An 11276-nucleotide genomic window follows, 5' to 3' on the forward strand; every position below is an offset into this window, starting at 1 on the left:
GAAGATCTGAGGTTCTATTCTGTGGGCGAGACAATGAGGTAATTAGAACAGCGATAGTAACTTCCACTTACCTATGTGGTCAGTGTTCTGTTTCTCTTTCGGGCCCGTGGGTTTTCAAAGGCTTATAATTAATAATATCTACACTCGGAGATCCCTTTTCATGTTCTAATGAGGAGCATGTGTCAGGAGTAACCAGGTATAAGGTTGGAAGGAAGGGGAGCAGGTAGTTTCCTAAAGAATGATTCATATGACAAAAAGCAAGTGTGTCTGATTTTACGATGCGAACAGTAGCTTTCTCAACTGGCTGCTTCCCAGGAGCAAGTGTGAATCTCATTTAACGAGTGACTGAGGTGGGTGGGAATGAGCTGTGGGCTTCTCCATGGGAGAAGGAACAACAAGCCAGAAAAACAAAATACGCGGAGAACTGATGTTTGACCGGACTAAGTGCTGAAGCTGAAGGTCCAGAAGCCACTAGCTGGGACTCCTCTGATCCTGAACAGCCAGGTCAGCTCCACTGGAGACTTTGCAAGGTGTTCTAGCACAGGGGCACTTGCGTGAGATGCTCTGTGCCTCAGTTTCCCCTTTTGTGTGTACATCCCTAAGTACCTCCTTCAGAGGGTTGCTATGCAGTTAAAATACCTGGAAAGTAGCTAGTTTCTTAATGCTATCACTTGAGTGATTGTATCAGACTCCAGGTCGATGCCTTCATTGGGAAAACTTTAGACACTACAGAAGGCAAGAGGGAAGGTAAAGTGCTTTTCAACAAGCAGCAGACTGGAAGCAGTGTGCTGTGTGGCCTCTGAGAAGTTACATAACCCCTCTGAAGCTCTGCTTTCCTCACTTTTATCATAGTTAATCATGCGCCTCTCAAAGCTCTTTGGGCTTAGGAGGCAACCAGAGAAAGGGCTGGCTCCAGGCCCCTGGCTTTCGGTGGACAGAAATCCCCAGGTTTCCCCTGAGAGGGGGAGGCATGGGTTAACCAAGAGTAGAGTTCCTCTTCATCTCCCTCCCAGCCCCCAGCCCCCAGTCCTGGCCCTTTGTGGACTTAAGTGTTATCTTTCACTTCTGGCATCCCCCCTTTTCCCTACCTCTAACCTCATCAAGCCTCTGCCCTTTCATTCTTTCAAGTATCAGCTCCAGCCCTTATCACCTAATCTCCAGGAAGTCTTCTAGCCCTGACAGCTTAAAGGCCAGAAAGCCCCAGACCCATTTTAACAAAGCAAAGCCCTTGCCCCTTCTTAAACAACCACTGTTCCCATCTTCCTAAGCTCATTCCTGTAAGGGCCAACTTTCTGTTAATTTGTAATTGATGAGGGGCGAATAAGAAAAGAAACCAAACACCACTTTAAGATTTGGCTCTGTGATATATTTGCCAGTTATTTTATTTTTTTCTAAAAACAATAGAAAAAAATCAACTTTATAAAGGAAAATGTACTTAAATAAAAAAAATCATGGTTTATAATACAGGGTTTGAAATCTGGTATAGCTGCTATAAACGTTTTATTAAAGTTATTTACATTTAATGGCCCTATTTACACAGGAAAAATTGGGTAAACTTTTAAGATTCTTTAAAAACAATTCTTAAATACAAATCTGTGAAAGGAAAAAAATGGCAAGCATAAAAATGTCCTTTTATGCCCGAGTCCCAGTTGAGGCAGTTTACATTATATGGCTAACCCTTTCAGAAGACCCAGCCACGGTTGTGAGGTTGCACTGACCAGCATGCACTTGAAGAGAAGTCCATAGGTAATGGGTTGCTGCGCTCCTGTCAGAGGGAACCTTTCCCGCACTTTCCAACAGTAACCAGTGAGAAGTCTGAGCGATTCCAGTTCCTCCCTCTACCAGGTCCACTCAGGCGCAAGAGTTCCGGAGCTGCTCGAGTTTCTGTTTCAACTGTTCTCGCCGCTTTCGCAAGGAGTCCTTTTCAGAAGTGAGCTTTTGCTCCTCTGTTTGCACGGACACGATGTAGGCAGTGGCTTTTTTAAGGATAACGACCTTGGGGGCCTTTTCGTTGTTTTCCAACTCCGGGATCTGGTCCCGCAGGGCAAAAAAGCTCCGTTTCAGCTCGTTCCTCCGCTGGCGCTCCAGCACGTTATGTGTCCTGCGCTTGTCATTCTCCTCGGTGTCAGATGACCGGGGGCTGGCACACTTGCGGTTGTTGCTGATCTGTTTCAGGACTCTGCCACTGTCCAACTTTGCCCTCTTAGGGGCCGGGTAGTCTTTCCTGGTGGAGGGGGGTGCTGCGTAATTGTGCTGATGGGTAGACACGTGGCATCTCTTAAGGACCAGCGGGCTGTGAGGGGGTTTGCTGTGGCCACCGCTGGAGGGGGATCCCGATTCTGACCTTTTGGCAGGGGGCTGCCTCTTTTCCACAGAAACGACATCAATTTCTTCCTCATCCTCTTGTTCTTCCTCTTTAAGAAAGGAAATAGAAATCACCTGGTTAGCATTGGTTTCCTTGAAATCAGTCAATGAGATTAAATTCACTCTATGCAAATGTAAGTAAGGCTGATTCTGCAGAAAGGTACCTGGCACAAAGTTATCTACACAGAGAACTCACTAGCCTATCATCTCTGCTCTTCTCCCATTTAGGCAGAGTTTCAGAAGGGAAGGAATGACAGCTGGCTTTATGGCACAGACAAGAAGAATTACAACTTAGCATCACATAACATGGATGCCAGTTCTTACCTAAGACTTAATGAGGCTCTGGACACACCCTGAGTAAAGCACATTCCCAAGCACCTCCTATTTTTAAGGGACCTTCCCCAGAACCCTCCAGGTGTTGCAAAGGACCTCCCCTATGATTTTAGCAACTCTCCGTTTTACTGGAAGTTAAAAAAAAAAACCAACAAAAAACCACCTTGGAGCTTTGCCAAAACTTCTGGGAGGTGGAGGCAGATAAAAAAGAACTCCAGTTTTGGCCAAGGATTGGCTTGTAAGTGTACAAAGTGGACTTACAAGATCCCAAGTCCTCAGTCCCTCCACTCAAGGCACTTTCACTAGCTCTGGGCACCCAGAGGGAGTGGCCCATTGGGTCTGCAGCCCTGTCCACATTTCTGGAGATCTGTGCTCCCTTCAATTCCAACAACTTCTCAGAAGTTAAGGGAAGAGTGAAGCAATTCATACGCTCTTTAAGACATCAACTCTTACTCTCATTCACACTGCTCTCCACCCTCTGACCGCCCCCCACCCCCTCATTAAAATGCTTAGGAAAGGTAAGAGAGCGGGTTGCATTGCAAGATAAGCCAGAAGATTAAAAACCCAATGAAATTCCTTAGGGGTGGGCGAGAAAGGAGTGGCTGGCCACCAGGGCGGGTCTGGAGAAGGGATGGGAGGAGACACACTAAAGTTCAACGATCCCGGGAAGAGCTCCCAGACCCTTTGGATCTGACATTTCTCTTTCCAAATACAAGAAATAGTTAGGGGGGTGGTGGGGGTGGGGGAAGGGCAGGTCTACTGAAGTGGCTAAGTGAGTTGGCCGCCAAGGGGAATAGGAAAGCCAGCCAGCCACCCCCTTAATGGGCCCGGAGGTGCCCAGCTCACCCGAGTCGCTGCTCGTAGTGGGAGGCGTCTCCTCGTGGAGCGCCAGGGGCTGGGGGCTGGCTCTCGGGGAGGACTCGGCCGAGGACAGCAGAGAGTCCGAGCTCGGGGAGAAGGCCGTGGAGTCCGGCGAGGCGCAGGATTTGGGCGAGCTGCTGTCGTTGAGCGGGTAGGGGAAGACCACCGAGGGGTCGATGCATTCGGAGGCGGCGGCGCTCATGTCCTGCAGGTACAAGCTGGAGGTGGAGCAGCCGCCGTGGCCGCGGGCGGGGCTCGGGTTGCCGTTGTCTTTGCGCGCAGCCTGGTAGGAAACCAGCTTTTCAGAGACCAGCTTGGCGGCGGCCGAGAAGCCGCTCCACATACAGTCCTGGATGATGATGTTCTTGATGAAGGTCTCGTCGTCCGGGTCGCAGATGAAGCTCTGGTTCACCATGTCTCCCCCTAGCAACTCGGTGACCATCTCCAGCTGGTCGGCGGTGGAGAAGCTGCCGCCGCCGCCGTCGTCGTCTCCCCTTGGGGAGAAGGACGCGACCGCAGCGAAGTAGGAGGGCGAGCAGAGCCCAGAGCGGCGGCTCGGGGACAGCGGCGGCGTGGGCAGCAGCTCGAATTTCTTCCAGATATCCTCGCTGGGCGCCGGCGGCTGCAGCTCGCTCTGCTGCTGCTGCTGGTAGAAGTTCTCCTCCTCATCGCAGTAGAAATACGGCTGCACCGAGTCATAGTCGAGGTCATAGTTCCTGTTGGCAAAGCTGACGTTGAGGGGCATCGCTATAGCCTGCAGAGAGGGGTGCACAAAGGGAAGGGCAATGTTGAGCCGAGGGGATCGTGGTTGCTGCGTAAAAACCTGGCGCAGCGCTCCCGGCACGCCACCATCTAGAACCACTCCCCTTCCACCGCTCTCCCCCTCACAGGGGCCTCCGGGGAGCGACGACACAAAAAGGGCACGCTTGCTTTCCCCCCTTGCGGACCTCGCGGACGCCGACTCGGTGAGCCCGCAGTGTAGCGCCCTCCGAGCCGCGGTTTCCTGGAGCTCTGGGCTCGCGCGCGGCCCCGGAGTCGGCCCCGCGACCGCCTCCAAGCAATCGACATCGGTTCTGGCCTCCTTAAGAGGCCGGGGGAGGCGGCTGCTGGCAATCCAATCTGCCAAACGCCAAGCGCAAAGTTTTGCGCCACCTGAAGGAAGAAGGTGGCGCCGCGGCGGGAGCAGTCGCGCGCGGACCCCTCCCATGCGGGGGGCCCCTCCGCGCCGCGTCTGTTCCCACTCGAGCCCTCGCCGGCTCCTCACCCCGCCGGCGCCACCGCCCCTCCCAGCCTCCCCTTCTCCGCCTTCTCCATCCCCACCCTCCGCGCGCCCCCCTTCCTTCCTCAGCCGGCTTTTCTTTTCTGTCGCCGGCTGGGGTGGCAATCTCAGCCTCGGGTCTTAACACTTTCCCCCATCAATAAAAGGGGGGGGGTGTTAAAAAAATAACAGGGGCACCTCCTTTCAACACCCACGTCAGAGACCCCACTGCGCCAGAGACCCTAATGAGATTCCGCGGCCGTAGCCCGGCGCCTTCTCCTCGATTGCCAGGGTAGCAGCTGTTCCGGACGAGCCCAGATCCCTGCTCCCCGCGGGCCCTCCGCATCTTCGCGGCGCGGGATTACCCGCGGGGGGACACCAGGGGGCCGGGGGAGAACAGGTTGCCCGCGGAGATCACCTTCATTCCCCCAAATCAATGATTCCAGCAGAATCCGACTCATCTCTGCCCAGCTTCCCTTTCCCTCCCCCTCCCTCCGCGAGCCTCCCCAAAACCACGTCCTACCACCTCCGTAGAGCCAGATCTTTAATTTTATTATTCTTTTAAAGAGCCTAAATGCCAACTTCTGGAAAGGAGCTGGGGGAGAACTGGAAATGCCGCTCGGATTGGCGGGCGGGACGCGCTGCAGTGTCTGTCAGAAACGCGAAAGCCGAAATTTAAATGCCCTTTGCTAGGCTGGGAAAAGTCAGCGGCCGGGTGCTCTCGCGCTCACACACGCAGTATATAATATTTACTCCGAGGAACTCGGCACGCCTAAGGCTTTCTGTCCACCTTCAAGCAAAGACTCCGTCACGTCTTCCCTCACCCCCAAAGCAAAAGGCAAGAAATGCAATAAAGCGAGCGTACAGCTGGCCAGGGTCGGTCCCAATGTGTATGGCAAAAAAGAAAAAAAAAGAAAAAAGAAAAAGAAAAAAAAATCCCTCAGTTCCAGTAAAAAAATCCACACACCGCCACCACACACACAGAAGTCACACACAACAAAATGCTCCCCGGCTTCCCTCTGCCTCTTCCCCGCATCTTGACAAAGGAAGGGATCGATCAAGAGGGATTTCTCTACCCTCGATCCAGTTCTGGTTCATCCCTATCCTGTCTCGACCTACTTCAACTATTCTGGTGGGTAAAGTGTCAGTGGCTGGGGACTGGGAAAAGACACCCCGAGTTGGGGTTGCGCGACTCAACGCAAAATTAAAGTGATAGAGAAAATAATGAAAACACAAATAAGATCGGGGTGCTTACCGGCGTTTAAACTCTCCCAAGTCCAGCGTCCGAAAAGCTGCAAGGAGCGCCTTTCAGGAGCGGGGTGAAGCGTCTCCCCAAATGGAAAGAACAGCCTCTCCGCTCCGGAGGTGACTTGCTGGCTTGTAAGTTCCAGTGGAAAGTGCCCGCCCGCTGCAATGGGCAAAGTTTCTCGGAGGCGGTGGGGGTGGCCCACCGCTGGCAGGGGTCCTCGGCCGGCAGGGTGGGGTGGGGGCGGCTGGACCGGAGGCGAAGCCTCCCTTTCTCTCGGCTCTCCCTTCCCCGGGTACCCGAGCGCGTCTGCACCAGCTCAGCAAGCTCTGAGGCTCACCCTCGCGGGCCCTCCCGCTCGCTTTCGCTGCCTCCGTAGGAATTACTACAAGAAGTCAAAGTACTCGCAAGCTTGCTCTATTTATATTATGCAAATCCTTCCCCCGCCTGTTCTTTTCCCGCCAATGCTCCCCGCTCCCCCGGCCAGAGAAGTCTGACGGCGTTGCTGAGACCGCTGCGGCTGCCGCAGCGCCAAAGAAGAGCGTAGCTCGGGGGTCCTCCGCCGCTCAGACCCTACCCTATAAAGGGCTGGTGGGCGGGGATTCTCCTGAGAGGATCTTTTTTCTTCCTCCCCCGCCCTCTCTTTGGGAAATGGGGGAGGGGCTGCGGGGAGGAGGCTCAGTTTTCGCAGCCTGACACTCCAATGCGCCGACCTCGGATGTAAACACGGTGAGAGCGCAGCTGAATTCTACGCGCCTACCATTTTCTTTCGCCTGCGCTTCATCTCGCCCCTTTCTGTAAGACTGGCGCAGTGCTTGCTTTGACAAACTGCATACTTGTCCTGCGTGCTTAAATCATCAACGAACGTTAGTTAACAGCTGAGCCCAGAACACGGAGAATACTGTGCGTACCCACCGCCACGCCACGCACGTCCCAGGCGGGCGGGCGCCTCCCTAAGGCCGCGAAAGGGCAACGTTTGGAAAATAAGTCTGAAGAGAGGAGCTAAGAAGGGAGGGGAATTTATGGACTCGCGGTCCGAGTGTGTATGTGGGTGTTAGCGTAGTTGGGGATAAGTGATGGAGGTATAGGGAGGAATATGATGCCTGGAATTATTACAATAACTCAGCCACGCCACGCCACGTATACCTGCAGAGCGCGTTATGAATAAACACCCAGTGGATTTGAAGGGGGGGTAATGAATTATGCATCATGTGTGTGCAGCTATTTCCATTGGGCATCTTCCGCCCAGGATGAATGCCTGAATTTGCTGCCGTAGCATAAAGTACCCCCACCCCGCCTGCGCAGACCTAACCCTGAGCTCCCCACAAGTCGGCTTTTCCCCCAGGTCGCTCTAATCCCTGAGACGTCTGCAGGTTCCGGAATTGGAGTTAGGGGGGAACGCGGGTGCGTTCCGCGGGGGTCCCTCCCCATCTGCTCTCCGTCGGTTTGCACCCCTAGTCTACCCCTGCGCCTCTCCTTCGGAGTTCAGAGACAAATCCTTTTGGCTTCCCGCGGCGCCGGTTTACACCAGTCTCGGGCTCCCTGGTTTGGGGGGAATCAAAGGCGCTAGACGGGGGAATACTGTGAGGGGGGTAGTGAGCTGCGGGACCGGACTCCCCAGAAGGGGGCGAAGAGGTGAGACCGGGGGAGTCTGCCTCGGGAGTCGCAAAGAAAACCGTTAACTCTTTCCTTCTCGGAAAACCGGACGTTTACTTCCTTTCCGAGCCTTCCTTTCCTTTAATTGGTGGAATCAAGATCGTGTACATAAAAAAGCACCGATTCTGATCAAAGGGAAGAAACCAAATATTACTCCCGAGCCTTTTTTTTTGGGGGGGCGGATGGGTGTAGGGGGGCGTCTTGAGCCAATTAAAAATAGGTCGAATTTCAGGCATTAATTTCCTAGTTCTGACTAGCGTAGTGAAAGTGCTTTATGTATAATCTGCTCGCAGCTCTACACCCGGTCCCAGAATGTTGCCCAGTACGACACCTGATTTGTTCATTCCCTCAACGAATCTCTATTTCTTAGGGAATACAAATTCCCTCGGGGTTTTCAAAATTTTATCAAAGTATTTTATCCCATCCCTGGCCCCTCACTCAAACGCATTTCAGACAAACTTTCATTTCAAAAGATAAAAAAAAAAAAAAAAATCAGGGGGGAGGGGTGCGGGTATAGCGTGTTTGTGCCTAAGATAAATTATTACCCGTTGAGTTTGTTGCTCAGCCTCAGTTGTAAATGAGTAGTAATTTCCTCCAAATCTGGCGCACAGCACTATTCGGCTTTAAGGATTGCAAATTACTCCAGCCACTAGGCCCTTGCTCTAAACTCAGGGAGCGACCAATCCCAGGCCACGGTTTTGCTGCAAAGCTTTGCTCCGGGGTCCGCTCTCCCGCAGCTCTGGTGCGAGGGTTTGCGAAAGTAAAGTAAGTGTGCCCTCTACTGGCAGATCACCGCGTCGGAATGCCCGCCGTGGGTGGGGGTGGGCGCTGGGGGACGGGCCTCCGCAGTGCCGGATTTCTAGCCTGCGGAACGAGGATCCAGGATTTCTAGCCTGCGGAACGAGGATCCAGGATTTCTAGCCTGCGGAACGAGGATCCAGTGTTAGGATTCCTTCTGGCCCTCTGCGGAAAGGCGGACGGAAAAGTGCTTCAGAGCCGGCCATTCAACGGCTCCAGAGGTGAAAATGAGCTCATCACTGTCTATTGACGACGAACATCACCCTATGGAGAATTGACGCTACTTATGCGAAACGAGTAACAATTAACAAGTAAACACACGAAGACAATTTCCAGCCTAACCCTAAAGCAGCAAAATAACTTCAGCTCCCACACACCTCTGCGAAACACATCTAATCACAAAGTTTAAAAGCAAGACCCTGGATTTTTTAGGGGAGGGGGAGGCCTGGTGAAAGGGGAGGGACATTTGGATTTGCTGAATCCTTTTAAAACTTAAAAAAAAAATATTGGGCTGTGAACTATAGCCAGATGGATGCTATTGTAAGAGGAGGGGGACATTTGAAAAAATAAAAGTGTAAAGAACCATTTAAAAAAACAAAAAAACTAACAAGGAGCAAAACACCCACCAGTACTCATTAAACCTCTTCCACACTTGCTTGGAACACCTCTCCACCTCTGGCACCACTCTGGGTTTTCAGTGTCCACTAATTTATTAAACAGACTAATTAAAAAAATTATTTGTTTATGCATACAGAACTGAACTGGGGTACAAGCCAGAGGTGCAGGAGCTGTGAGAGGATTCACCAGAGACAAAATGGGGAACAGAACAGGCAAATGGACCAAGTTCCAGAGACACAGGAGAAAGTTTCAGAATGTGGGATATAGAGGTCCTTTATCTTTGTTATGTCTCCTCCCATCCCTCAAAAACAGTTTTGATAGTGCACAGATAAGAACATTAACAAATATGGACAGAAATTGAACCAGAGGATTAAACACATTTTAACAACTCCAGAAGACAGACAGTCCCCCAGGATGGTGGGCAGCTACTACTGATCCCATTTAAGTCATCAAGGGCTGTCAAGAAGGGAGGCCAGGGCAGAGTATGATCATGCGTACCTCGGGCAGAAAGGTGGTTTTGAAAGATGGGCCTTTAGATTCAAAACCACGGTAGCCAGGGAAGCTTAAAGGAAGAGAGAGCCCTGGGTCTGTCTGGCCAGCCAGGTATCCCGGGGAGGGAACAAGAGAGCGCTTCTGTAGACTAGGAAATAAAATTCCACATTACTGGGCCCAGGATAACAAAGAAGACCGGAAGGAACTCTTTCTGCACTTAAAAAATGGCATGTCAGATTTTGGAAATGCTGGCTCCCCCTTTGACTGCCCCGGGATCATACTGTGTAAATTAGAGAGCTGAGAAGGAAAAAGAAGGAGCTGATGTTTGGCCACACTGAGTATATCCCGCTGCTTCCTTACCCACTGCCCTCAGGCCCTGGAGGAGGGTCCTCGGGCCGGGCTGGGTCAGGTCTCCAGGCCCGAGTGTCTCTCGGTCTCAGTCCTGCATTGAGATCCTGCTTCCCTTTGTAGTTGCTGCAGTGGACAAATGGCTCGTTTGTCACAGCCTTCAAAGCTTTGGTTTATGGTTCCAAAAGTGCCAAACCCAAACCAAGCTCAGAAGTTTCCACACTTTTGCTCATTGGGCCTGTCTTTTCTGTGGCCCTTTTGGGCAACATCTGTCTCTAGGATGGACACTTCGGCTTTTTTTTTTTTATTACAAAAGTTTATTTTTACATCATTTTGTACATTTTTTTTCCATCTCAATTGTAATTCCCGCGGGTTTCCCATCACCAAGTCACCTGTGTGCCACCACCATAATCCCGTGCATTTCCCCTCCCCCCCCACTTCGGCTTTTTAATCTTCAGTCCTTATTTAGAAGCCACAATGACCCGAGAGCCCATTCCTCTTGCAGAGATCCAAAACCAAGGCTTCTGACTTCCGGAGAGTAGCTGCTCCTTGCTTGCTCTCCTATGAAAATGTCCTGTACCCTGGACCATTCCTTCAACAGACTTGTCTTGCTGCAGAAGAAACTTTCTGGAAGGTATCTGGTAACCTTGGATCACCAAGCCAAAGGCCACTCCCATTTTCCCCTCTGACTTGTCTGCTGAGGTCACCAGTGCCTTTGGGAAATGATTGTTTTTTTGATTCCCATAAACGAGTGGTTCTTAAATGGAGGTGATTTTGGTCTCAGGGACAATATCTGGAGACATTTGGGGTTCTTATAAAGGGGTGGAGGTTCACTACTGGCATCTAGTGGGAAATGTTGCTGAATTGCTTGTGATACCCGAGACAGTCAGCACAGAAGGAAGCTCTTGAGCAGAGCCTGAGGGGCCAATCACTGGGTGTACCCCCACATTATCCCAAGGTCACTTACACATATCCAGCAGGTTCTTCCTTTCTCCTTGTTGGTGATTCTTCCCCCTTTACCCTCCTTTACCCATAGCTGATGGAATCACCTTGCAGTAGGTTCTAAATAGTTACAATTCTCAAGCTCCAGCTCTATTGAACTTTGGCTACAAGTCACTTTCTTTTTATTAAAATTCTTCTGTAGGTGGCCCTCCCTAGTGGCGCAGCGGGTTAAAGCACAGCACTAAGAAGCTGAAACCACTTCCGCATGAGTTCGATCTCCGCCTGCCCCGGAGGAGATCCACATGGCGAGGCAGACCTCTCCTGACCCGCCCGCTGCTCCCCTCAGCAGTGTACTTCGTC

The 11276-nt window shown here is 51.8% G+C and overlaps 1 protein-coding gene across 3 annotated transcripts; it reads right to left on the minus strand.

Moving 5' to 3' along the window:
* Positions 1 to 1428: 1428 nt before the first annotated feature.
* MYC (v-myc avian myelocytomatosis viral oncogene homolog) lies at positions 1429 to 8316 on the minus strand. Of its 3 annotated transcripts, none has more exons than XM_012722821.1 (3): positions 8264 to 8316; positions 3544 to 4312; positions 1429 to 2414 (listed from the first exon to the last, which is right to left on the minus strand). In XM_012722821.1, the coding sequence occupies exons 2-3, from the start codon at positions 4301 to 4303 to the stop codon at positions 1852 to 1854; spliced, it is 1323 nt and encodes a 440-aa protein (XP_012578275.1). In that variant the 5' UTR covers positions 4304 to 4312; positions 8264 to 8316; the 3' UTR covers positions 1429 to 1851. The 3 variants fall into 3 exon arrangements, with proteins under 3 accessions (XP_012578275.1, XP_012578274.1, XP_004679651.2); XM_012722820.1 differs by lacking the exon at positions 8264 to 8316 and adding an exon at positions 6072 to 6141; XM_004679594.2 differs by lacking the exon at positions 8264 to 8316 and adding an exon at positions 5235 to 5267.
* Positions 8317 to 11276: the final 2960 nt, after the last annotated feature.

Source organism: Condylura cristata, unplaced genomic scaffold (genome assembly GCF_000260355.1).
Source record: "Condylura cristata isolate star-nosed mole 26May11 unplaced genomic scaffold, ConCri1.0 scaffold00009, whole genome shotgun sequence".
Taxonomy (NCBI): domain Eukaryota; kingdom Metazoa; phylum Chordata; class Mammalia; order Eulipotyphla; family Talpidae; genus Condylura; species Condylura cristata.